Raw genomic sequence first — 26,557 nt, forward strand, 5'->3', positions numbered from 1 at the left:
ACATCTACATTTCTTCAACTCTTCCATCTGTTGACTTTTGTGAAAAAAAAGAGCTGAAACCTTTATCTTGTGGGTGAGATTCATCCGACTGAACCAATTCACCTACTAGGCAACCAATCTTAATTAAAAATATTGTTTTTAAAACACTGACATATTGGTTTTAAGGGTGGTTTCAATCAGTAAAATTTCACTGTTCTTCAGTTGCAGTAGAAGTATAAAATATATTTTAAAGTTTCCATCATCTCTTTCTAACAAATCGCACCTCGAGTGTAAAACCTCTTCGTTCTAATTCTCAAAGCACTCCCTTAATACCCATCCACAATTCCTCTTTCTTCTCTAACTCATATTGGGTCCATGCAGCTCGACTGTGGAAGCATCTCCCATCCACCATCAAAGATGTTACTACAGTATCTCTGTTTAAATCACGTCTGAAAAAACATCGCCGTTCTCTTCCTTAATCTCTCCTCCTTTCGTCTTTCCTCTTTTTTTCCTTTTTTTATTGAATAACAGTATTGATTTAAGGTTTTTAAATACGAATTCAGTTATTTTCATTTATATGTACCGTTAGCTTTTAAATTTATATTTTCTATTAAACATGTCTTGTAACTTGAATTATAGAAAGTAAACTTTTATTTTATTGGTTGGTTGGAAGAAATTGCCGGCTAATGTACAACTAACATTATGTACAAAAACCTTAATAAATAAATAAAACCAAAGTATGTTCAAATAGTATTGATTAGAGATACAGCAATTCGAAGATTTCACTTTGCTTGAAAAACTGGGTTTTAATAATGTTTTTTTATTCGTCAATATTTTAACTAAACCTTATTTCCCTTTTTCACTTACAAGCTTGTGGCGAATGTAACTGTTTTGCATTTAAACTTCAAAAATAAGAAATTTGCACATGCTTTAGTTTTACACACGCCCTCGGTGCGAAGTGATCGAGATACGCTACTTTAAATTTATTTCAACAGAGAAGGAAAACATTTTTGAGAAGGGAATATGGAAGTCTGGGCATTTACAGGACTTATGACCTGTCATTGGCTGGTTTAAGTGGCCACTTTACACACTGTGTAACTTTCACCATTCTGCTCATGTTTGAACATCCATATTTCCTCAACTCTTCCATCTGTTGACTTTTGTGAAGTAAAAGAGCTGAAACTTTTATCTCTGTTGAAATAAATTTAAATATGAATAACTCCCTAGGGAGGAAATCCAGCCAGTCTGCAAGCATTTGGACATACTCAAACATTATTGAGATACGCTACATTTAGGTTACTAATGTATGTAGTTCCGTATACACCATTGAAAGCTGTTTGGGGTATAATGATGACGTATCAATTATCCTGTCAAAAAAACACGATTGAATCAAATAAAATACCTCAGAAGATTTTTTCCCTTTGTAGCTTGCAGTAAAATTCATTTAACTGACGAATTATTATATTATCATATTACATGACTTTTAAAACAGTAAATTTGTCGTTTGCAAAGCCGAGCACTTTTTAAGTCGTTGAAATTATCTGGACAAAAATAACGAACCAAAGAGACACTTGAAAAAGCCGCTTTTTCTTCGAACCGGGTAATTTCCAAATGTATTCGGGCAGCCGATTTTTGAGGCAGTCTTTACTAACACTCCTTTGCGCCATCATACAAGTGCTACCCAACGGTTCTGTCCAGTTTAATTAAGCCTCAACTTGAACCCCAATAAGAGATATTACGAAGAACAAAACCCAACTGCTCGACCAAATCTATTCATTATTATTTCAGTTTTAATAGAGTTTGGGAAGTCGCAGTTTAATACAAAACGACTTGAAGTATTGTTTAACGGGAGTAAGTCATTTTGTAAGTAATCTTAGAATGACGAAACCAATCCCAGAATAATGAAGTGTCAAGTGAGAGGTATCGAAGTCGTTGTATACAAACGACTTAAAAGTTTATCGATCAAAGTTTGAGATTGATCCAATTAGATTACAAGCATTTGTTGGCTCCGAAAATTTAAAGATATATATTTTTTAAATTTGGTTGTAGAGCAGAAAATTAAAATTGCAAAAATCTTGACAGGTATTGGAAATTTTTATTAATTTATTTACATATTTGTATATTAAAAAATATTACATTACGCTGCCCTAGTTCTTGTATGTTCAATTTACCACAGTGCAAATTTTACAAAAGACATTTTATTTGTTTTTAAAGTCAAATAAGTAAAATCAGTAAGTGGAGATTGGCATTAAAAAAATGCTGAAAATACTATTGAAAAATGGCAAAGATAATAATTATTTAGCTACATGGACGCGTAATAAGATAATGAACATATTATTGGCATTCTTAACAAAATTTTGCTAAAAATGATATATTGAACATACAGGAACTAGGGCAGCGATAAGTTTATACATATTAGTTTAAGTCAGTAAAATTAGATATACATCATAGAATTAAGAATAGTCCAGAAGGAGCGTTGAATTATATTTGAATACATCGGACTGTGTCCAATAATTCCCCCACTTAGACACACTTTCGCCGCGCGCATACGTTAAGTCGCCGGATAATGTTACTTGATGGGGAAAAAAAATAATCAAAACCCAAATGCAAGGTAAAAAAAAAGCAATCTGTTAATTTCTCTAAATTTTTTTTGTGTACCCGGAAACATTGACACAACAGATTAGATAAATAAAGGGTCATTTAATAAGAATAATTGAATTTATGAACTTAAAATATAAAACAAATTTAATTGACACAAAACGGATATTTTTATATCATGCTAAATAATATTTGATGTTTTAAAGATAATGTCGTTCAAATGCCCCCACGGCGTTGTTTAATCCGAGGTCTAATTTTCTTTAGTTCTTTTATTAAATGAGCAAAGTAGGGTAAAAAAAAATTCTACCCTGGCAACACTAACGAAATTTCCATTTTGTTTCTTCGACAATCTGACAGATGGAAAAATAATTTAATTTTTAAGTAATTCATTTTCTACTTAAACATTCGTTTGTAAATTACACATGAAAGTGATGCTATCCTGTTTCTTTAAGATCCTAGCAGTATTTCTACACTTTAAAAGGACACAACACGGCAAACTTGAATTCAAATCAGGAGTTGCGTACAAAGCGACGTCTACAAAGAAACAAATGGGGCAAAACGTAAACCTACTCATTTATGAGTAGTTGAGTCACCTTCTGTTTGATGTGCGTATGCGGTTTCTGGACTATTTTTAATTCTATGATATACATATTATTTGGTCAGCTCGATACCTTTCAGGCTCTGTACACTGATAACAGAAGGAATTGGTGGACAGTATACAAATTGTTTACTCGCTTTTAAATTCTTCCGTTTGTTTCTTTTATAAAGCACTTCATTTTTACTATTGTTCAGGTACCATTATCGTGTAAATGTTGATGAGATGTATATTTTAGGCTGTTTACGTAAATCTAATTGATTTGTGTATGAAGTATGCAGATGCAGGAATAAATTAATAGGATTTATCAGAGTAACACTTTTCACAGAGTGACTTGCTCACAGGATGGAAAGACTACGACAATTTGGATGACAAGGATGTAGGTATGATAGTCTTATATGAGTTGTTGTCTGTATAAAAAAATAAATTCAGTACTTAACACTCATATAAAAATACATTGAATATCATTAAAAATTGTTCTAAAAGAGAATTATGCATTTAAAACTCCTTCAGAGACGTAAAAAATATCTATTTCCAAGTTAATATTGTCTAACTTAGAGCTAGCCCTTTCATTGGCATGACCGTTGGCAAGTTGTCTTGTATATTGGAATGTGGAACAGTTTATGTTGAGCTTAGAGTCATTATACGCCACCGGCTAATACAGCCACCCATACGTACAAAAACCATTATCTATATGATTATCAACCACGAAATAAACTGAAATTTAAAGCAATAAAACCGGCCGTAGGTACTCAGGTCCAGAATTTCAAACGCAAACCGAAACCGTCCGTCATACGTTTGTTGTTAAACTAAAAACCAAACCAACAATTTGGAACGATTTTGTTTTATGGGCTTTTATTTCAGCGCGAGCAAATTATTACTCTGAGATGTTAATGCTGTAGACAGCACATAAAAATGTAGAAGGAACATAAAAATTAATCCTCAGCATAAAATAAAATTAATTCACAGTTAGATACACATCCCTTGTGACAGTGCAAGACACAATGTATGCAGTGAGGCCCCCATAACGGTCATTCATTATTAGCCCATTTAAGACCCAACGGATATTCTTAGTTATTAATGATATAATAATTATAAAATGTACATATTTCGTTTATATTTGAAGCACTAAAACGTGAAATTAGTTACGTAAACCTTGACAAAGAAGCTTATTTGCTTCGAAACCGGTCGGTGAAAAATAAAAATTAGTGGTTAAAAACAAAGTTGTTTTATTTATTTTATGTACATACTTCATTTGGTTTTTTGTTTCAGAAAACTATGGCCAGTCTGGTATCCAGGCCTTCAGGGAGTTGGCGGAAAGGGCCAACGTGTGCATCGCCAAAGAAGACTCAGTTCTGAGCAATGCAGCTGACGAAGACTTTGAAGAGGTTGTGAAGAATCTCCGCACGGACCGCTCCGCAAGAGTTGTGGTGTGTTTCTGTGAGGGCATGACTGTCAGGGGACTTTTGGCTGCAGAGAAGAGGCTCAACTTATCAGACAGATTACTCATCGTTGGCAGGTTTGGCAATTTTATAATTAACATTATTAAAAGGATTATCGTCGTGATTTGCTAAGTTTAACAATGTACCTACATATTTATACAATATTTTGAGTTCGTCCAAATGTTTGCACACAAAAAAATGGAATTCAACCCCTAGGGAGTCATTAACCAGCCAATGACAGGTCGTAAGCTCTGTAAATCCCTAGACTTCTATGTTCCCATTTTTAAAATGTTTTCCATATGTAATTTATTTTTTTAATATTTTTTTTTAGATTGATTTTTTTTTCACATTAGCATTCTTCTAAACAGTTTTTGTAATTCCCGCCAAACTGCAAAAGCAGTTTTTTTGCAGGGATTTCTCTCTTTAAACATTTTGGTAACACAATATAATAATGTTTGCATAAAAATATAAAAAAATCTTAAATATATCAATAAAATAAAAGTTTTAAAAATTTAATACAAGTAAATCAAGTCTTTTTTGACACCGTAATATATAAAAAATAATAAACAAACACTTTTTTTGACACTGTTTTTAATTGTTTCGTTTCCCCATTTTCAAAAAAAAAAATTCTCTCTAAATTTAGAATTTAAGAAAAAGATTTTTAAAACCAATTTTACTTTGTTTTTATTTATATTACTATTTCTTTTTTTCGTCCGGGAGTCTCTTTACTATGCGAGGGAGTATATACGCCCGGGTCCTCTCTCCATACGCATTTATAGCTCTTCTTTCTATGAAATTTCCTTTCACTTTTTGGCGCGTTTCATGCTTATGTGATATTGGCGTTTGGTAGAAATCCATGAAGTCCTCTGTTACCAGGCGATAGTATATCATATTCTGTACCGTCAAAATTTTACATATCAGGAAAAGATTTTCGTAGTCATTTTGACAAGTAATCATGTTGGTTTTACTTGCTAACATTTTAAGAATTTTATACAAAAACATGTATATATTACAAATAAATAATAATAAAGAATCCTAAACTCTATGAGGATAAGAGCCCTGTGTTGAATTAGGATACAACATAATGAAAAGTGGAAGCTTGATAAAAGAAATACACGGAACTTATGTATATCAAAAAAATATTTAAGTTTATGTACCATCCTCTTCAAAGCACCATCGGATATAATCTCGGGGTGATAATTCTCTAGAGAAGCTCTTGGCTCTATTGCATGTAATAAAAGCGTTCTAAATTTTTGGTTTGGTTTTTAGTTTAACAACAAACTTATAACGGACGGTTTCGGTTAGCGCTTGCAATTCTCGAGCTGAATACCTACAACCCGTTGTATTGCTCTAATATTATTTTTATTATTTTATTAATTATTCACGCCCATAAGGCTTTTACATACATGGATGTTATATAAAATATGAGTATATAAACAACCTAAAATTTAAAAAATAAAAGATAGAACAGTGTTAAGAAGTAAAGTTGGTTTAAAAAAATAAATAAATAAAGGAGATGAGTATATAAACAACATAAATTTTAAAAAAATCAATTTAAGGAAATAAAATAAAGGAACAGTGTTGAGAAGTATAGTTGGTATAAACATAAAAATAAAAAGATGAGTGTATAAACAACATAAATTTAAAAAAAATAAAAATGGAACTGCGTTTAGAAGTGTAGTCGGTTAAAAAAAAAGTAAGCTGTAGAAGTTTTTTTTATTTATTTATTATTAAATATATAAATAATATAATATGTAGCGAACTTCGTGGTTTATAGTAAAAGCATGGTTTTTCTCCGTTTAAATACGTATACCAATCTAGGGAAAAATAGGCTTTTAAAATTACGTATTTTAATTCAAAATCTGGTACACTAATAATATATAATAATACAGTTATTTCCTTCGCCTTCGTTTGGAGTAACTTTGGGTAAATTCTAAACAGAGATTTTAGTATTAGTCTTTAACTATTTGAACATATTCAAAACTAATGCAACTAATGACAACACTAGCATGGATTTATTCAGAGTTTATTTAAACATAATAAATTTTTATTATAAATTAAAATTCAAACGAGTAATCGCGACAATTTTTCAATTTCTTTTTCATTTCAAGTTTTCAATTTTGACTTTTGACCTTTGTTTGTTGGAAAAGCTGGTGTTATTTTAGGTGTGTGGTTTTTATAAAAATAAATCAAATGAAATTTCTTTCGAATGTGAATTGAATCATTCGCAAAAAAAATTTACTACAAAACTATTTTCGATAGATAATATTTTTGTAATATGGATAATATGTTTCAAAAAAATAATAACTGGAAAGCTGTTCCCAGACGAATTGAATAGGAGTGAAGTTCTTAATTCGAAGCTAGCCTGTTGTGCATTATCAAATAGTTTCGACAATAGGGTTTTTGCTTCTTTTATAATAATGGTGATTATTCTTTATTCTCTAGGCAGAAAATATTTCACAATGGCTGCTATTTGCATTGCTAGAAATTGCCAACGACACTTAAACGGGGCAAATTAATTATTCTTCAAAGAGTCCCCGCCATGTCCCTCTGCGCTTTTTCTTTCAAGTTCCATGCCGCCTAAATAAATGAATTATCTGGTTAGCCTTATTAGCATTTAGAACGAATTATCTATGGAATTATGAACAGCGACGATTACTTGTTTGTCTTTATTTTTGCTCGAGTTTTTTGCAACTGGCCACATTATTTTCCCTATTGTATTTAAGTTAGTTTATTCCAAACATTTTTTTTAAAGTTTGAATTGTAGGCATTTTGAATGAAAGTTTCATCAAAATGAAGTTTGAATAATTAATCTGGAATCACTTGCATAGTATCCAAACTCACTAACCAATAATAACCACAAAGCAAATACTTGATTGAATGCTTATGATTTTTATGTAAGAAAGTGTCGAAACCGTTTTTATCAATAATAATTTGAATTTTTAAATAGTCGTAGATATTACATAAGTATTGTTCTTCTTCTTCTCCTTCTTCTTCTGCTCTTACCAGAGGTTGGCGACCATCGTTCTGAATTCATCGCATCAAAGTTCGAAGGCCTCAATTTTGTTCATCGTCGAAACTTTAATAGCCCAACCCCCCACTCCATAAAAAATAATAATTACAAGTATGATTAATAAAACAATAGTTTTTTTCATTCCAGCTCTAATGGGTTAGTAGTGCAATATCCAACCGGCCATATAACCAGTACAAAATATACAGTAATTATGCAAAAATACCGAAAAAACATATTCTTACAAAAATTTTTAAAAAAATAAATTTGATCATTAAAAACAACAAATAACCAGAAATGAAAAAAAACTTTGTGAAATATAATAAAGCTAAGCATTTATATGGCTGTTTAAGTTTCCATTATCAAGCACAGGTATTTCATAGTTTTCCGAAAAGCTCAAAACGGCTCAGAAATTGAAATATTTAGATAAATCAAGAGAACCCAAATATAGTTTTTTTATGTGATTTATCCATAAACTGTCTAACGCTTAGTATTTATTTGTCGACAATGGTTCAAATATACTCATGCATCAAAAATAATTTCGATGTTTATTTATCCATTTTTCCAACAAATCTTAATATATTTAATACTTTGAGTGACCTAGTTACGAATGATGAAATCAGACGAGAGTATAAATCTGAGTCAGGTATAATTGATAAAATTAAGAAAGGGTCTGGTTTAGTCATGTGGAATGAATGGATGACAAAAGAATGGTAAAACAAATATGGTGAAAATGAACGGTAACGTGAGACGAGGACGACCAAAGAAGACGTGGCATGAACAGTTAAACCGAAATCTTAAGTCTGGTAATGTCAAAAGCAGGCAAAACCAAAGGACATGTATGAAAAGATGTATGAATGTGGAAGAAGCTAGAAATGTATGCCAGGATAGATGTGTGTGGCAGTCCATTCTCTGCCTATCTCTACGGGGAAATGGCGTGATGATAGTAGTAATGTTAAAAGTATCTATGTCAGATTTAAAAAAAAAAAGATGGCACTAGAAAGTGCTCCAAAATTACTTGTTTTTAAGTGCTTTTATAGTGCACAAGTCAGCCATATTGATAAAATACCAAAAAATATTTTTACAATGGGTATGTCAAAATAGTGTTTCGGCATACTACATGGCAGTAAAGGTTATAAGATTTTTCTTCTTTTTTAAACTTTTTTTTTGTTTAAAATGTATTTATTAACCCTTTCGAATTATTGCATTCATTTTACAAAAATAATGTCTCATGTTTTTATTTATACTCTTTGATTGATAATTATATTTTTTAAGCCTTTTGAAAAGTTTGTCTTAGTTTTGTTTGGTAGTTTATTGTATAATTTCAGTCCCCGATTTATTAGTCTCGATTGTCCTTGTCTTGTTTTTGAATGTTGTGTTTTGTATTGTTCTGATATTCTTGTATTATGTCCATATTTATTACATTTTTTTTCAAGTTTTAGCTCTTTGTCTACAATAATATCAGTGACTAACTTATGAATAAATTTTAAAAACTCTAGTTAAAAAAGCTCATTAAAATTTCATTGGTTAGTTTTTTTAAAAGATTTCTTAAGTTGGTGTTAGATAAGGGAGGTCTAGCTTTAATATTTTATTTTTCTGTCGTTGTAGTCTGTTTATATCATATTGGTTTCCTTTTCCCCATAGTGTAAAAGTGCGTTAGATCGCATATGTACATTATATAGGTAACACAAAAATCTGTTTATTTTTAGCAAGGAAAGAAATATCTGTTTTTAAATAGTAATTTTACGCCAAAAATCGCTACAGAAAAAAAACAACACCGTCTCCTGAACAATAATATTTTCTAACATATGCATTTCTCGCACTAACCCCCGGAAAACATTCTATAAATACAGGTAATTTTCTGAATTACCTCCTAACCGTAGGGACTATCGATAAGTGATCCGCCACTACTTACCCAGACCAAGTCCTATGTACTAGTGGTAAGCGCTGTCGACCTTCGTTTCGCGCGAAATCACTAGAGATCTCTCTGTAACGAGACGATACATCTCTCTACACCCCCTCCATTTAACAGCCATGAAATAAATTGTATCATCTAATAACTACCTATCGCAGTTCTCTACAACCCAGTGAACTGGTATTTAATCGAATATAGATCCAATATCAAGCACCGGTATATTTTATACCAATGAAAACTAGAACAGAAACGTGCATTTAAAAATGCAGTAATTTCAGTTTTTTTTTATTTTATTTTTTAATCTGATTTTTACAATTAATGTTACAAATACAACATTAGATGAACGAAAAATTTCATAAAGGCATAACCCGTGTATGGGTATATATTTAAAAATAAATTCATTAAATGGTACTGGAGGAATACGATATATGTAGAACAAAAAAAAAGTTGTGCGAATATTAAAACATAACATCGATGTCTTTAGCGTGAGTCTTGTAAATTTTAAATATCAATGTATATGTTCCTTATCAAATAGAACTTAATATTCTGTTCATATTGTATTTTATAACATTATGTACCTAGCTGCTTTAAACCTTTAATTGTATTTCTTTAGCTTATTAAAAAAATAGAAATATATATATATTGCTTTAATTTTTTTAAAACCAACTTAACTTTAAAACACAGTTCTATATTTTATTACAGTATATTGTATTTTTTTTTTATATTTATGTTGTTAATACACTCATCTTTTTATTTTTATACCAACTATACTTCTTAACACTGTTCCTTTATTTTGTTCCTTTATTTTATTTCTTTATATTGTGTTTTTTTTTAAAATCTATGCTGTTTATATACTCATCTTCTTTTTTTATACCAACTTTACTTCTTAACACCGTTCTATCTTTTGTTGCTTTATATTGTATTTTTTAAATTTAATGTTGTTTATATACTTATATTTTGTAAAATTTTCATGTATGTAAAAGCCTTATGGGCGTGAAAAAAAAAAAAAATAAATAAATAAAAAATTATTTATAAATAAAAAAGCAAAAAAAACGTAATTTAATAATTAATCTGGGAGTTCGATGCTTAAAATATCTAAAAAAAAATAATCGAGAAAACTTGAAAAAATAATCTTAAGTGAATGTAAAAATTTCAACAGTGTTTTGATGATGTCAAATTTTTGCAGACAGGCTGGATTTCCTCCCTCGGGAGTTATTATAATTCCAATTTGTTACAGCAGAGAGAGAAAACATTTTTGAGAAGGGAATATGGAAGTCTAGGCATTTAGAGGTCTTATGACCTATCAATGGCTGGTTTAAGTGGCCACTTTACCTACTATAACATTCACCATTATACTTTTGTTTAAACATCCACATTTCCTCAACTCTTTCTTCTGTTTACTTTTGTGAAGTAAAAGAGGTGAAACCTTTATTATGTGTTAGATTCACCCGGCTGAACCATTTCACCTACTAGGCAACGCCCAAAAACAATTTTTCAATTTTTATACTTCTTATACCAGTTAGTTTGATCAACAATGTTTTAGTTTATCTAAATGTTTGCAGACATGCTGGATTATTTGTATATATCTCAAATTAAGATCTTGATAATATCTGTTTTAAACTAACGTAAAGTTTTTTTAAATTTCTTTAAATATGAGTATTTTTTAAATTAAAAATTTTAAAAACACATTAAAAATATCTAAAATTAAAAAGTCATAATTTTTATAATGAGTATATTCTGTTTAATTTAAGTTTAAAAGTAATTTGATTTATTTTAACAAAAGGTTTATAAAAATCGCTATCGCAAACAAAACAAAGCATAGGTAGGTACTCAGAATTTCTGCGACTCTGAAGATGTATTTTGAAAACATTATTTCTTTTGTAATTAGTGATTTGACGGTTTTCTAACAAATTTATTTACAATCCCCATTTTCATCTAATATTTAGCCCGCTGTAATCTTTAGCGATGTTTTATTTTAACAAAAAATCACTGAATACTTTGAAAACTGGTTTTGTACAACTTTTCTTCTTAATTTATCGAGCTCTTTCCATAAATAAGTGCTAAAAACAAGTCTTTTTCGACCAAATTTCTTGTCATCAAAAAATAAAGAGGCGGAGTTTATTACCCATGACCGTTCTTAGAAATCCTGAAAAAGTCTGAAACATTTTTTTAGTGTTTATTTTAACCTCGAATAAAAATATGCCTCTTAAGTAGACACAGCTGCTTGAATTTCATACTGCGTGCGACCTTTAGTATTTTACTCGAGGTTCATAATATGACCATTCGGAAAACATCTTAATTGTAAATATATTTCTCGCACACGTAAATAAATTTTCAAAATCTATGAAAATAATTTTGCATTTTTAGAAAACATATTTTATTTTTAGATATATCAACAAACCGAACCTGATGGTGTATAGGGCAAAAGACAAAATCTTATACATACAATCACAAAAATGACGCTATATAAATTATCCAACTTATACATACATACATACAACATAATTTTTAAATTTAATAAATCAATCAATTTATTAATCTTCTAAAAGAAACTTTTGTTTTAATGCCTCAATGTCCAGAATGTGTAGATTAGTCAATTCGTTGCACAACTTAGAATTTTTCGGGATAGTTCTTCTGGATTTTTGTAGATATATTCGCCACTAAAACAGTTTGGAATGAAGATGGATTAGCATGGTTTAGCTTTAAGTCTTATACGATAACATTGAATACCTTATTTTATTGCCCTTATTTCTTTTTGCCACACAGTTTTATGTTCTAATTGTTCAGTTTCCTGTACACATGTTTCATCATATAACTGTTTTATTGGCTTAAGCCGTACATATAATAAATAAATAAATATATGTAATATAAAATCAAATTCTGTTCTAAAAGTTTTATGACCTTTTTTCTTTGATCCGCTCATTGTAAAAACCAATAGTAAGATAATAATAGTGAACGGATAGTCATTGGTTGAAAAATATTAATTGTTCTTAAAATATTCGCGTTTTTTTTAGAATTTACGTTTTCAGACATATTGATCTATAACCTAACATGAAAACAACACGTGTTTTCTTGATCTAGTGACGGCTGGGCTGACCGCGCTGACGTCGTCCAGGACTATGAGGAGCAGGCCCAGGGCAGCATCAGCATCAGGATATACTCCCCCCGCGTGGAGAACTTCGACAGCTACTACCACAGTCTGAGGCCTCACAACAACTCCAGGAACCCCTGGTTCAGGGAGTTCTGGCAGTCTATATTCGCCTGCAGACTTGCCGGGGAACCAGGAAACAAGACATTGCCGGAATGCACAGGTGAAAAACTGAAATATATAATAATAATAATAATATTTTTATTCCATTTCTGTTGGGCGAGTAGTGCAATATCCAACCTGATATATTATAGGCATAGAATTAAGAATATTCCAGAAACCGCATACGCACATCAAACAGAAGGCGACTCAACTACTTATAAATGAGTAGGTTTACGTTTTGACCAATTAGTTTCATTGTAGACGTCAGTCAGTACGCAACTCCTGATTTGAATACAACTATGCCGTGTTGTGTCCTTTTAAAGTTTAGAAATACTGCTAGGATCTTAAAGAAACAGGATGCAATCACATTTTGTCTGTAATTTGCAAATGAATGTGTGTATAACAAATGCATTACTTAAAAATTGAATTATTTTTCCAACTGTCAGGTTGTCGAAGACACAAAATGGAAATTTCGTTAGTGTTCCCAGGGTAGAATTTTTGTTTACCCTATTTTGCTCATCTAATAAAAGAACTTATGAAAATCAGACCTCGGATTAAACAACGCCGTGGGGGACATTTGAACGACAGTATCTTTAAAACATCATATATTATTTAACATGATATAAAAATATCTGTTTTATGTAAAACAAAATTTGTTTTATAATTTAAGTTCAAAGTTCATTAATTCTATTACTCTTTTAAATGACCCTTTACTTATCTATTTTGTTGTGTCAATCAATGTTTCCGCGTGCACAATAAAATTTTAGAGAAATTAACAGATTGTTTTTTTTACCTTACATTTGCGTTATGATTTTTTTCCCCATCAAGCAACATTACCCGGCGACTTCACGAATACGCGCGGCGAAAGTAAATCGGAGTGGGGGAATTATTGGACACAGTCCGATGTATTCAAATATGGTTCTACGCTCCTTCTGGACTATTCTTAATTCTATGATTATAGGTATATTTACTGGTTGCGAATTATGTGGATATGCATGGGTCCAGTATTGTCACAACTTCTACAAAATTCGAAAATGAACCCACGATATTATTTAAATGAAGACGCACGAGACTAAAATTTAGGTCGTACTCCAATGCTGTCAAAATCTCGATTCCCATCAGAGTTCCACAGTTGGCAGATTACGTCGTTCGAGCTTTTCCCCAGCCATTCTCTGAGGGCTTTTATACGGTGTCGCAGCAGTCCATAATATCCCTCTCGCGCGACAGTATCATAAAAACGAATGTAGGGATTTATATCCATTGTTTTACAAAATTTTCATATCCCTAAAACATTGGTTGTTTTTTTTAAAAAAACAACCTATTTTTCACCTCCAAAGAACAACTCCACAATTTTTGTGCTAGCATGTTAGCTTATGTGCAATAAGCTCAATGTTGTCGATTAAAATAGAAATCATTCGCATAGTTTTCATCAATTACATGGCATAGATACTTCAACGACATCACTATTTTGAATTTTGAATTGTGTATCGATGAAGAATAGTGGGACATGTTAATTTGAAATTGGAAATTAACATTTCGCTAAGCATTGTTTTTCAATTTGCGTTCTTTGCCAAACTGCTCTCAGATCGAGTTGCTGTAGATCTCCTAACGACAGAGTTAGCAATACTATGTCGCCAGCATATGAAATTGCGTTTCCATTGTCGGACCTATTAAGCATCCAAAATAAAGGTTGTTGAGGGCCAGTTTTACTGAAAAGAGCTATATTTAATGTTAAATAATTGTTCCGGATTCCAGATTCCGTTCCAAAAGGGGGATACCAGGAATTCCCTCTGCTAAAATGCTATAAATACGACTTTAAAAAATGTCCTTATGATTTTCATGGTAGTGTTTATAAAACTGTTTGATAATATTTCTAGTTTTCAGCGAAATTCATACGTTTTTTCAAAAAATACTGTTGCGAAAGGATGCTTTATAACATCACGTTTTTTTTGCTGCATCATCATCATCATTCCCTTTCCTAATTTTCTAGTGTCAAAACACCCTTTTAAATAAATATTTCAAATCAACCATGCCGGGAATCGAACTCGAGACCTCTTGTATGGAAGGCAAAGGCACTGACCATTACACTACGAGTCTGACTGCAGCTATACGTTGAATAACACTGATCTAAAGTCTAGCAACCTTTTGGCGGGAAGATACAGCGAAGGAGGAATGCATACAAAAAATAACGCACATAATCCGGATTTCTGTGGTTATTGCTAAAAATAAGCGACCAAATAGCAAGAACCACCCGTGCCAACTGACCAACATATCGAAGATTATTACACTGTAGAGTGAATTAATTGTAATGTTTGCTGTTTGCACGGGGGAAAAGCTAAGACAAATATGAATTGTCATTGAAATAATTCAGCAAAAAAATATGTAAATAATTTTGGCACATTCTTTAGAATATGTGTAAAAATTTAAATCAATAAAATGATTAACAAAAAGTTATTTAAATAAAAAAGATGTATGAAATATGCTTCCTGGGAGACTTTAAAAGGAAGTTTTTACACTAGAATATTTCATAGTCCCAGGACTGGTTACCTGAGCATAAGAGTGATCATTTTACCTTCATGTTATAAAAATGATCAAAATGCGCTGCGATTGGCGTATTGATGCAGTGCCCATAATATGTAACATATGGTGCAAAAAGCAAATCATGATGATGATGAAGTGGTTTTATATAAACATATCTACGAGCATAAACTAATATATTTTTTAATGGAAACCTTTGACTACAAAGTAAATGCTTTAAATATTTAATATTAATTTGTGAAATGATACCAAAGCTAAGTTTTTTTTTCGGGCTCTTTGCCTTAGGCATATTAATCATGAAACACCCCAAAAACACAATTTTATCCATATTTAGCCTCTCATTATAGGTACCTGTACATTTTGGTCTGTCCTCTGCGAGTTGACTAAATAAACAAAATTCATGTGTTTGTCCCTTCCATAACTTAAAGAGAAACTACGTACGTGTCTTATTTACCGTTGATATATAAATATTGACGATTCAGTTCTGTGCTTGAGACGGAATTTCTTGAGGTCTAACCCTTGCAAATGCTGACTCCACCCGAGTAATGTCCCGAGGGATGTCCACTCTAAGAACTGAAAATTCAGTCTACTGGACTAAAAGGTCACCCGATATGTTTTCATGAAAGGACTTCGAGGCGATTTAAACCATCAACGAACATCTTTAGGATAAGCCATGGCTTAAATATGTGAAAGAAATTTGAGTTGCTTGAAATTGTACATAATGAAATATAAACGAGAAATATTTAAAAATGCGAAGATATTAAAGCAAAACTAAAAGCGAACTGTGCTAAATATAGTGTTTGTATTTATTGCATATTTATAAAATTGAAAATAATTCTGTTTTGAAAATAATACAGCAAATTGAAATTACATTAAAAACTTGCTTAAACTTGGCCAGCAAAGTTAATTGCTTTGACAGAGAAACTTTTTTTATTATTTTTTTTTTTTAATAAATTTCATAAATGGTACATGTTTTTTTTTATACATTTAGTAAATGTTATCACTGTAACTCTCCAAAAAACAGACTAACTTTTGTGCTTGAAGAGTGACTTACACTGTTATAATTGTTTATTTATTAGAGTTTATATAATTTTGAATAGACGTACATGAGAAAAAAACAAAATTATGGGATATATAAATAAAAACAGAAAATAATAATACATTCATACTAGTTAAAATTTAATGCAGTTTTTACACTTGATCAAAAAATTCTTTTAATTTACTTTAAATTTATTATATTGAGTTTTTCTACTGACATTTTTTGGTGGAACTGCATTTTAATTATAATAATAAAAATACGTAAATGGTATTATTACACTTTTATTTATATTTTTTTAATAATTTTTTTACCAGTGACCGGGTTTCGTCGTGACCGACATCTGACAGGTCTGACAATGTCGGTCACGACGAAACCCGGTCACTGGTAAAAAAAATATATATATGATAAATAATAAAAGTGGAATAAAACTATATACGTATTTTTATTATTATAATTAAATTTATTAATAGAAATATTAGTTTTAATAGTTTTTAGTTCATTGCGGAGATTATTGTAATTTTTGACACCTTTGAAAAAAATGCTATTTTGACCATGACTTGTGTGGAATTTGGGGATTTAATATTATTTTGGTATCTAAGTGACTTATTCATCTCAAATTATCATTTCATCTGATTTGTCATTATAAAGTCTATATTTTTTATTTCCTGAAAACGATCTGGATACTTGGCATTCCGGATCACTGGAGTTCGGATACACGGAGTTTTACTGTATGTAATGACGTAACAAGTTCTTCTAAATCAACCAATGATAGTGTTCTGTTAGATTTCCGGTTTCACCTAAGAGAACCAGTGACGTTGCGCACGGAGTAATTTATAAAATACAAAACTTATTTGTTGTAGTTTGATAGCTTATTAGCAAACATGATTATTTTTAAACCAACGAACTTCTTCATTGTAATCCAGTAGTTTGATGCGTTATTAAATAAATCAAGAGTAGAGGCAGCGAGAACTGATCTATCTTTAGAGTATATACATCTCACTCTAAGGGTCTACTACAAATTGATTCCGTTTTTCCAATAGTGGCTTATTTACAAACCGTGTAATTAGAGTTCATAGGCTCTGTAAATGCCTAGACTTCAATATTCCCTTCTCTAAAATGTTCTCCATCTCTGTTGTAATATGTTTACATCGTGTATTCATAAATAAATTACGTATTATCTTCCTTTTACAAATTTCAGCTCCCTACCAAATCGATCAAGGAAATACGTCAATCTATGTTACACCTGATTAGACAAACAATACACGAATGGAGACATGTGTAACTAATCAATCATTTATTTATGATTAACTAAGAAATGTTTTGATTGTGATACGCGTCTAATTTTTATCCAAAATGCTTCTTTAATTAATATTTTTTCACTCTTTTATAAGAGTACTTGCTTAATAGTCCAATATATTACTGCTAACGCATAACGGATAGAAAAATAGCGTTTTGTTTATTTGTAGCGATTCTGATCGTCACTAAGCCGCTAATTTAAACAATGTATCGACCTCTGCAACGTAAAACTCTTGTGTGGCTATGATGTAACACGAGTCTACATAGAATATGAGACTTGAATATCTCTCTATTGTAAAAAGTGTTTGACCACAAAGTTAATGCTTTAAGTATTAACAATATTTTGAGTTCGTCCAAACTGGATTCAACTCCCTGGGGAGCTGTTAATATTAACATATTACAACAGAGATGAAGAATTTTTTAGAGAAAATAATGTAAAAGTCTAGGATCAACAGGGCTTATGACCTATCATTGTCTGTAACATTCACCATTTTGCCTATGTTTGAACATCTATATTCCTTCAATTCTTTCATCTGTTGACGCCATATCACTCTGTCCTTGCATACAGACCTCGCTTCTTCTACATTCATACATCTTCTCATGAACGCACGCCGATTATTCATACTCTTGACATGTCCATCTTTAAGTTTTTGATGGACTTGATCGTGCCATGTCTTTCTCGGTCTTCCTCGTTTTCTGCGTCCATCAACTTTTGCATCGTAGATCTTTTTAGCCGTTCTTTTGCTGTCCATTCGCACTACATGTCTAAACCAACGTAACACCTCTTTCTTGATTCTGTCGATAATGCATGTCTCAGCCTTACACAGTTCACGGATATCGACATTTGTGCACCTTTTATACATCATTTTATTACACATTCGCCTGAGAGATCACATCTCGACAGCATTTAACCTACTTTCATCATTATTTTTCCAATTCCATGCTTCGCTCCCATTCATAAGAGTTTGCACTAGAACTCCATTGTAAACTGATAGATTTGCGTCCTGCGATAAATATTTGTTTGCAAAAAAGATTTCAGTGCACCGTTTACCCTGTTTCCGGCACTTTCCCTCCTTTCACTATCTTTTTCGGTCTTTCCCTCACTAGTAAACATACTTCCCAGATACACAAATTCTTCTACCTGATTCAGAATATCTCCGTTCACACTGATCTCATGTTTAGTTATATTTTCATCCCTTTTACTTTCGATTTATCAAAATTCATAAGCAAATCGCTTTTATTGCATACATCATAGACTTTTGTTACCAAGATAATCATCAGCATACAGAAGACAGTTAACAGTTATACCACTCATTTTTGCTCCCATTCTTAAATCTTTCAGTTCTTTCATACATTTTAATTAAATTATTTATTGACAATTCTTGATGGAATTCCATTGTTATGATGTAGAAACTTTTATTTACATATAAGTTATTAATTTTAAAAATACTTGGTACACTTCCACTTATTTATTTTGACCAATTAGCGCATTCAGTCTGAAGATGCCCATTAGAGGGTGAAAGCGCTAATTGGTCAAAATAAATAAGTGGAAGTGTACCAAGTATCTTTCATATATATTTGTGAATTGTTTATTAGTTAAGGTATAACTAGATGTTTAAATTTAATTGGTACAACTATCTAAAATAAAATAAAACATTACCTTACATTCCTTATTCGGTCTCTTAAGGAGACGCCCAACATTTGTATTTCCATATACCGCTAAGTGCACTTAATTTTGTGAACACTTCTGGCAGTGAGTGACATAGTTTTAAGACCGGAAGTTGTCTCCGGCAAAACACAAGAGTTTTATAATTCGTTAAACGACTTGGAATTCTTTGGGATAGATCTTCCGGCTTTCCTTAAATCTCTTTTCCATTAATGTGTTGGATGCAGATATATTGGTGTGGGTTATCTTGAAGTCTTATACGTGTATTGTGTTTTCAAATGTATTGTATATTATACCTTGTTAGTCTTTGCTACAAAGTTTTTATGTTATTTTTGTTCAGTTTCTTGTACATTTGTTTCTTCATATAACTGATATAATTAGCTTAGGTCGTATATTGTAACGTATATGTTTCATCTTGCCCCGTTTTTAATCACCGCGCAAATACTGACATTTCCAACAGTATATTTTGTAGTGTCGGTAAACATCGGCCCTTAATCTGGAAACAAAAATGTTTGAAACCGATTATTTGCTCAAAATATAACGAAAAAGGCAGATTGAATTGGAAAATCCATGATTGCCCGCAAATGTAATCGCTCAAGAATGAAAGCATCAATGAGAACGTGAGTACAATGATGGTCAGAAAACAAAATCTAATCTTTATTTTTTTATTGTAAATTTTAAATGGAATAAAAACCATTTTAACAATTGATTATCGATTACATCTGTTCAAATTTTGATAATCTACTCGTATATCGATTTGACACTTAAACAACTTAATGTGGTATTTAACATCCACAATTTATTTGTTGAAACGTGTATTTATTTTTTTATTTTTTATTTAAATCTTAAAGTAGGGCACACATATTATACATATTGTTATGTGTGTTCTAATAATAACATTGCAAATATATTTAATTTGTAAATTGTTTATCATATATGTCTTGACCATTATTTTAAATTTTGATATGTTTTTTTCTTCATAAATATTTTTTTCCATTTCGTAATACTTTTTAATTGCTTTAAATAAAATAGAATTTTGTGACTTTGCCTTTTTCCTAAATGGAAGTCTAATTTTGTTCTTTTCTCTAGTATTGTGATCGTGTTCATGCTGGTTCCGATCAATTTTTTTCCGAAATTCTGTTTTTTATTAGAGTTTATAATTTTATGAATAAATATCATTGTATTGTAAAATATTCTTTGTTTATATGTTAATAATTTCATTTCATTTACCATCGACTTTACCCTCGTCTATCTGTTTTTTTTTCAAAATGATTCTAAAGGCTTTATTTTGTAACACAGTTAGTTTATCTATGTGCAAGGTTTTGACATAAAATGGTCAAAATACGAGAATAAAAATTCACCTGGACTTGGACAAAACAATGTCGATGTAGTTATTCTGAAGTCTGAGGAGCAAAATTGAGTTTGATATTGTTTAATTAATACAAAATAACCATCTAACCTGGATTCGATGTTTGGTCAAACAAGACTTTATGATGAAATTGCCCGTGATGCGTCGAAGCTTCATTGAAAAAAATATATCCATAAAGGACTATTGTTGAATTTCAGTATGTTAGTATGTTAATTGTAATATTTTAATATAGTTTTTTACAATTCTTGAAATTTAAATTCCAAGTAAAAATACAGTTTGGTAGATTTGTAAAAGATAACGTCAATTGTCTGGAAATAGATATTGAACTTCACAGATGTGACTTGTTCATAATTAAATTTGTATTCTGGAACTCTGTTTTTGACATTTCTCAATACCTGAATCAGCGATGCACAGCAAATAAAAATGCTATGAGTTCATTTAAATATTGAAATTATTTTTTTTCAATGAATTATCACATAATGTGTTTTAATAAATAACATTAATATTGTCTCAATTTTTAAGAAGTTCTCATGCTTTCATGCTTGGCTGCTCTGCGAAACTGGTGGTAATGTATATTTTGCGATTGTTTTTTTTTGCATTTATTTATTTATCTTAGTTTTTTTGCATTATATAAATCCAACGCAGAGAGCAAAGATATTGATAAATTTTTGCGAATGGTCACCATTTAGATTTTTTCTATAGAGTGATGTCTCTCAACAACAAACCATCACGCCGTTTCCCCGTAAGGATAGGCAGAGAGGATAGAACGCCACAACACTCTATCTTTGCATACATATTTCGCTTCCTCTACATTCATACATCTTCTCATGCACGCGCGCCGATTATTCCGGCTTTTGACATGTCCATCTTTAAGTATTTGTTGGATTTGGTCATGCCATGTCTTTCTCGGTCTTCCTCTATTTCTGCATCCATCAACATTCGCATTGTAAATATTTTTAGCCATTCTTTCGCTGTCCATTCGTTCTACATGTCCGAACCAGCGCAGAGTTCCTTTCTTGATTATGTCGATAATGCTTGTCTCAGCCTTACATAATGTACGGATCTCAACATTTGTGCATCTATCGTACATAGTTTTACCACACATTCGTCTGAGAGATCGCATTTCGACAGCATTACATCATACATCAGGGACGGGACCAGGACTCCGTTGTGAACTGCCAATTAAAATATATGATCTTTGCAATTTGTTGACACATTCTGTGTAATTTTTTTAAATTTTTTTCCTGGAAGTTATACAATTTTCTCACTCCTCACAAAAGTACGTTACAATATACATGTAATAAATAAATAAATAATTTTTAAGCGCATCCTGTTGAATTCATCCAGAAATTGGAACGTTGCCAGCATGAGTGAGATATTCACGAACTGTATTACGTGTAGTTCGTGATCCATATTGAAGATTGCAATTCTCTGTCTGGTGGAGCGAGTCCTTGTGGCGAAGGGTGAAGAAATACCCCACGAGATATGGCAGTTCGTTTTACTTTCGCCTTCACAAGAAGAATGAAAGGAGGTACAATCGTACCAGAAAGTAGGCCTCGTGTGAATAGACCGTGGTATTCATTCCTAACTCGCCCCAGGCTCCTCTAGTCCACTACGGTGCATATTATAGGGTGGACCGAATACGGATGAATTACGGTTTATTTATACATTTATTGCAACAGAGAGGGAAAACATTTTTGAGAAGGGAATATGATAGTCCAGACATTTATAAGGCTTAGGGCCTGTCATTGGCAGGTTTTTATTACATTTTTATTTGTATTCATTTATGCATTTTATCACAAATATAATTTTATTTTTACTTTGCCCAGCTAACAAGGGTACATATCCCGTTCCAATCTAGGCAATTACATTTAAATACATGATAATAGTTTACAAGTTAATAGAAAGCACAGACTAATAAAATATAAACTTACCCGTATACACATTTTGATATATATACATACACAAATACACATACATACATATATAATTACATACACATATATATATACATATACACATATATATTTACATATACACACATATATACATACACACATTTGTACATACACACAATTGTTTTTTTTAATTCTTATTATTACATACATAGGTTTACAGAACATGTAAAAAATAATAGAACCCACGCTTGGGTACATTGATTTAATCAGTTTTACATGGCAGCACAAATTTATGAACAAAATTACACATACACACTGATACACACATGCACACACCCATATCCACCCTCAACACACATGATTGTATACACTTCTTCTTCCTGCAGTGCCTTTTTAGATCTTCACGACGCCGACACGATGTTGGCGATCACTACAGCGAAAGCATTTCGGTCCTGCGCTACTCTTATCTTCCTTGTTTTGTAACTCGCCTTTCATCCTTTCCTTATCTGCTGTGATTATACCGTTGTGAATGTGATCTCATTGCCCGGGGATCGCGACGTGGACGCTAACGAGTTGTACTAGTCAGTGGTGTTGCCGGTGGAATGCATCTGGGCGTTCGCAGCGTTTTATAAAACTACATCCTCCAGCAAGATGTGACTCACTGCGATCACTTGCATACACATTTAAATATTTTGATAAAAAGTAACATATTTTACTAGCAATTATCTAAAGTAATTAAGTACATCACTTTCCATGACCCACTTTTTAGCAAAGGTTTAAGTAGCCACATTGCACATTTCCTCGACTCTTCCATCTGTTGACTATTATGAAGTAAAACAGTTGAAACCTTTATTCATCGGGGTAAAATTCACCTGGCTGAATTATTTCACCTTCTAGGAAACGCTTGAAAACACTCAAAAACGTTTTGAGTATGTCCAAATGTTTGTAAACTGGCTACATTTCACTCCCTCGGAGGATATTAAGGTATATTAACGAACCAGAATCCTGGACTGTATTTTCGACTAGATATGTCTTGTGAGTTCCTACCCAAGAAAGAATTCCGGATGAAAGAATTAATTCTGTAAGGTTTATGTTTACTAATTTAAGCAATTAAAAATGTAATATTTTCTTCGGCTGATTTTATCATACACACTCTGAGTCTCGTGCAAATAATATTGATGTGTTTTTCAAAGTTAAAAATTCTATCTAATGGTAAGCCGAGGTATTTACAATCGTTTACAATTTCTAAGTTCTCACATACACATAATATACTGCCTTTGTGTTCATTATGAAGACATTAAACAGCAGACGACTAAACAACTTCCTCATCGAAAATCGAAACTTTAAAGTGTAAAAACATGTGAACTTTATTTCGCCTTTTTTTATGATTTCGTAGTATTACTTTTTAAAATTTTAGTCCTTACAGTTTTATTTTTGTGTTTATTGGTTTTTTGATGATAATTTCCTGCTCTTTTCATAAGTATTAGAAACGCGCCGTACAATATTGTAGATTGTTGTTTAAATTTGAAAAAATAAAAATAAATATGTTTATTAAATATCATAAATGAAATAGATTTTTGTAACTGAATTGTACCTGTCAATAAACAGTTTTTGAAACTGTTCATGTTATTGTAATTTGGTCATGAGGAAGAATGATAATATCCTATACAAACCTTCTATAAACGGTAATGAAAGCGGCAGAGTAGAATTAAATTAAAACCGCGATTTGTAAATTTTACAAAAAGTAAGTATAAGCGAATCTGATAGGAAGACCATCGGTCTACGGATAAAATGGTTTTCGGATATGATAAGAGAGTAATTACGTATGGTACATAGGGCATTGTATTTATTTCTCAGTCATTTAATATTATCAATGCTTCAGGTAACAGTCCGGGACTTTGCAATATTGCTGTGTAAAAACTCCTTACTCAATTTCGAGCTTACCCACTGAAATTTTATTAAGTTTACAACCATCACTCCACCCTATTTTCAAACTTCAAGAGTTCAGTATAATGTACATACTTGCAGAAGGCCGCATATCACAAAATGTGAACTTACCGCTTCGATAAGTTTGTGGGTCAAAATACGTAGGTTTTGTGTAAATTCATGGTGTTGAAAATCGGTTGAAAAAAACGAACTATTTGATTACTAATGAATTACGATGTTCTTGTTAATTTATTAATTTTGGCGTATTCATTAGTCAAAAAAAAATATTCTTCATTTTTCACCGAATTTAAATAGCCATTTGTTGAATGAATGAATTAAATTAAACATTTTTTTCTCTATTCGTTTTTTTCAACCAAAAACTACATAATTATCTTCTCCAAAATTGCGAAGTTAGTATGGACCTCTTTCTCAATGCGTACGTAACCAACAAGATTAATTATAATTACAAAAATAATGACTGGCAGCTATAATGTTCTTTTACCATCTTACAATTTGATAAATATATATATATTTTATTAATACGTTCGGTAAATGGCTATTTTTTTATAAGCGTATAAATTTTCAATCCCTCACTCCTTTCTAATATTCTTCACAACCCTTGCGCTCCAAACTTTCTTGCTGATAATTTCATTTACCTTTCTGATCATGCTTCGCTCTTCTCGGGAGAGAACACTTTCCATTCCTCGACATAGCTCAACATTTTTTAACTATTTATTTTCCGTTTAAGCTGCTAGACTTTGGATGAGCTACCTCTTCATATAAAAAATGCACCTTCTCTAGCCACCTTCAAGAAACGTTAGAAACATTTATATATTCCCAGAATCCTGAACTCACTGAATTTTAATGTTTTTTTGTTTATTTTTAACCCCTCTTTCTGTCCTTGGTTACTCTTTCTCTCTCCTTCTAAACTCATTATCTGATTTTACATTCTTCATGATTTAATATGTATAACATAATGCGCTTAAAAAAAGTTAGTATGGGCTAGCCTTATCTCCCAATTAAAAAACTTCTATTAGTTTTAATTAATTAGGTTATTTTAATTTTATGCAAGTATTTTTTGATAATCATTTATGGTTTTTCATTACAAAATTTTGACTAACTCTTCTTTTGATCGATCTGTTTTTTTATTGGCTGGGAGATATTGCTTTTAGCAATAGAATAAATAAAAACTAAATAAATAACAACATTTAGGAGAAGGTATCTAAAGGGCTTATGACCTGTCAATGGCTGGTTTAAGTGGCCACTTTACACACTGTGTAACATTCTTTAACTTCAGCTCTTTAACTTCACAAACATCAATAGATGTACGAATTGAAAGAATATAGATGTTCAAATATGGGCATAATGGTGAATGTTACACAGTTTGTAAAGTGGCCACTTAAACCAGCCATTGACAGGTCATAAGCCCTGTAGATGCCTAGACTTATATATTACCTTCTCTTAAATGTTCTTCATCTCTGTTGTAATATGTTAATATAAACAGCTCCCCAGGGAGTTGAATCCAGTCCTTGTCTACAGAAATTTAGACAAACTCAAAATATTGTTGATAAATGAATAAAATATACTGATATTTACTAACATTTTATTTTTTATTATTATACGCCTCCATTCGTTTGCGAGTGATTTTGGATTTATATATAAATAGTTGGATAATTTAAGCGCCATTTTTGTGAAAATCACCTCAAGGGCGCTGTACAATTAATAAATATCCCAGTACGTCTTGCAGCTACAGAGCGCATGCACGGTTGGGATTCTAGTTCTTCGTTTTCAATTAAGATCAATCAAAAATTATAACAGATATGAGCTTGATTACAGGACGTCTTGCAGTTACAGAGCGCATAGACAGTTAGAAATTTAGCCCCCATTTACACATTTTAAAAATTGACAAATAAATTTAGTGTATTAAAAAAAATTAAATAATATGAATAATAAAAAGGAGTAAGATTACAACACGCCTTGCAGCTACTAAGCGCATAGACGATTGGAATTCTAGACCCCGTTTAGTTAGGATAAAA

The 26,557-nt window shown here is 31.4% G+C and overlaps 1 protein-coding gene across 1 annotated transcript in view; it reads left to right on the top strand.

Moving 5' to 3' along the window:
• Positions 1-26,557, top strand: part of LOC148280485 (metabotropic glutamate receptor 5-like) — a 113,176-nt gene that overhangs the window by 53,036 nt on the left and 33,583 nt on the right. Inside the window, exons 4-5 of the mRNA XM_088228321.1 lie at positions 4,445-4,691; positions 12,621-12,850. Of these exons, the coding sequence (XP_088084447.1) occupies positions 4,445-4,691; positions 12,621-12,850 (477 nt within the window). The remainder of the gene's footprint in view (positions 1-4,444; positions 4,692-12,620; positions 12,851-26,557) is intronic.

This window comes from Micrasema longulum, unplaced genomic scaffold (genome assembly GCF_059751315.1).
Source record: "Micrasema longulum isolate JH-2025_06_02 unplaced genomic scaffold, ASM5975131v1 h1tg000576l, whole genome shotgun sequence".
Taxonomy (NCBI): Eukaryota; Metazoa; Arthropoda; class Insecta; order Trichoptera; family Brachycentridae; genus Micrasema; species Micrasema longulum.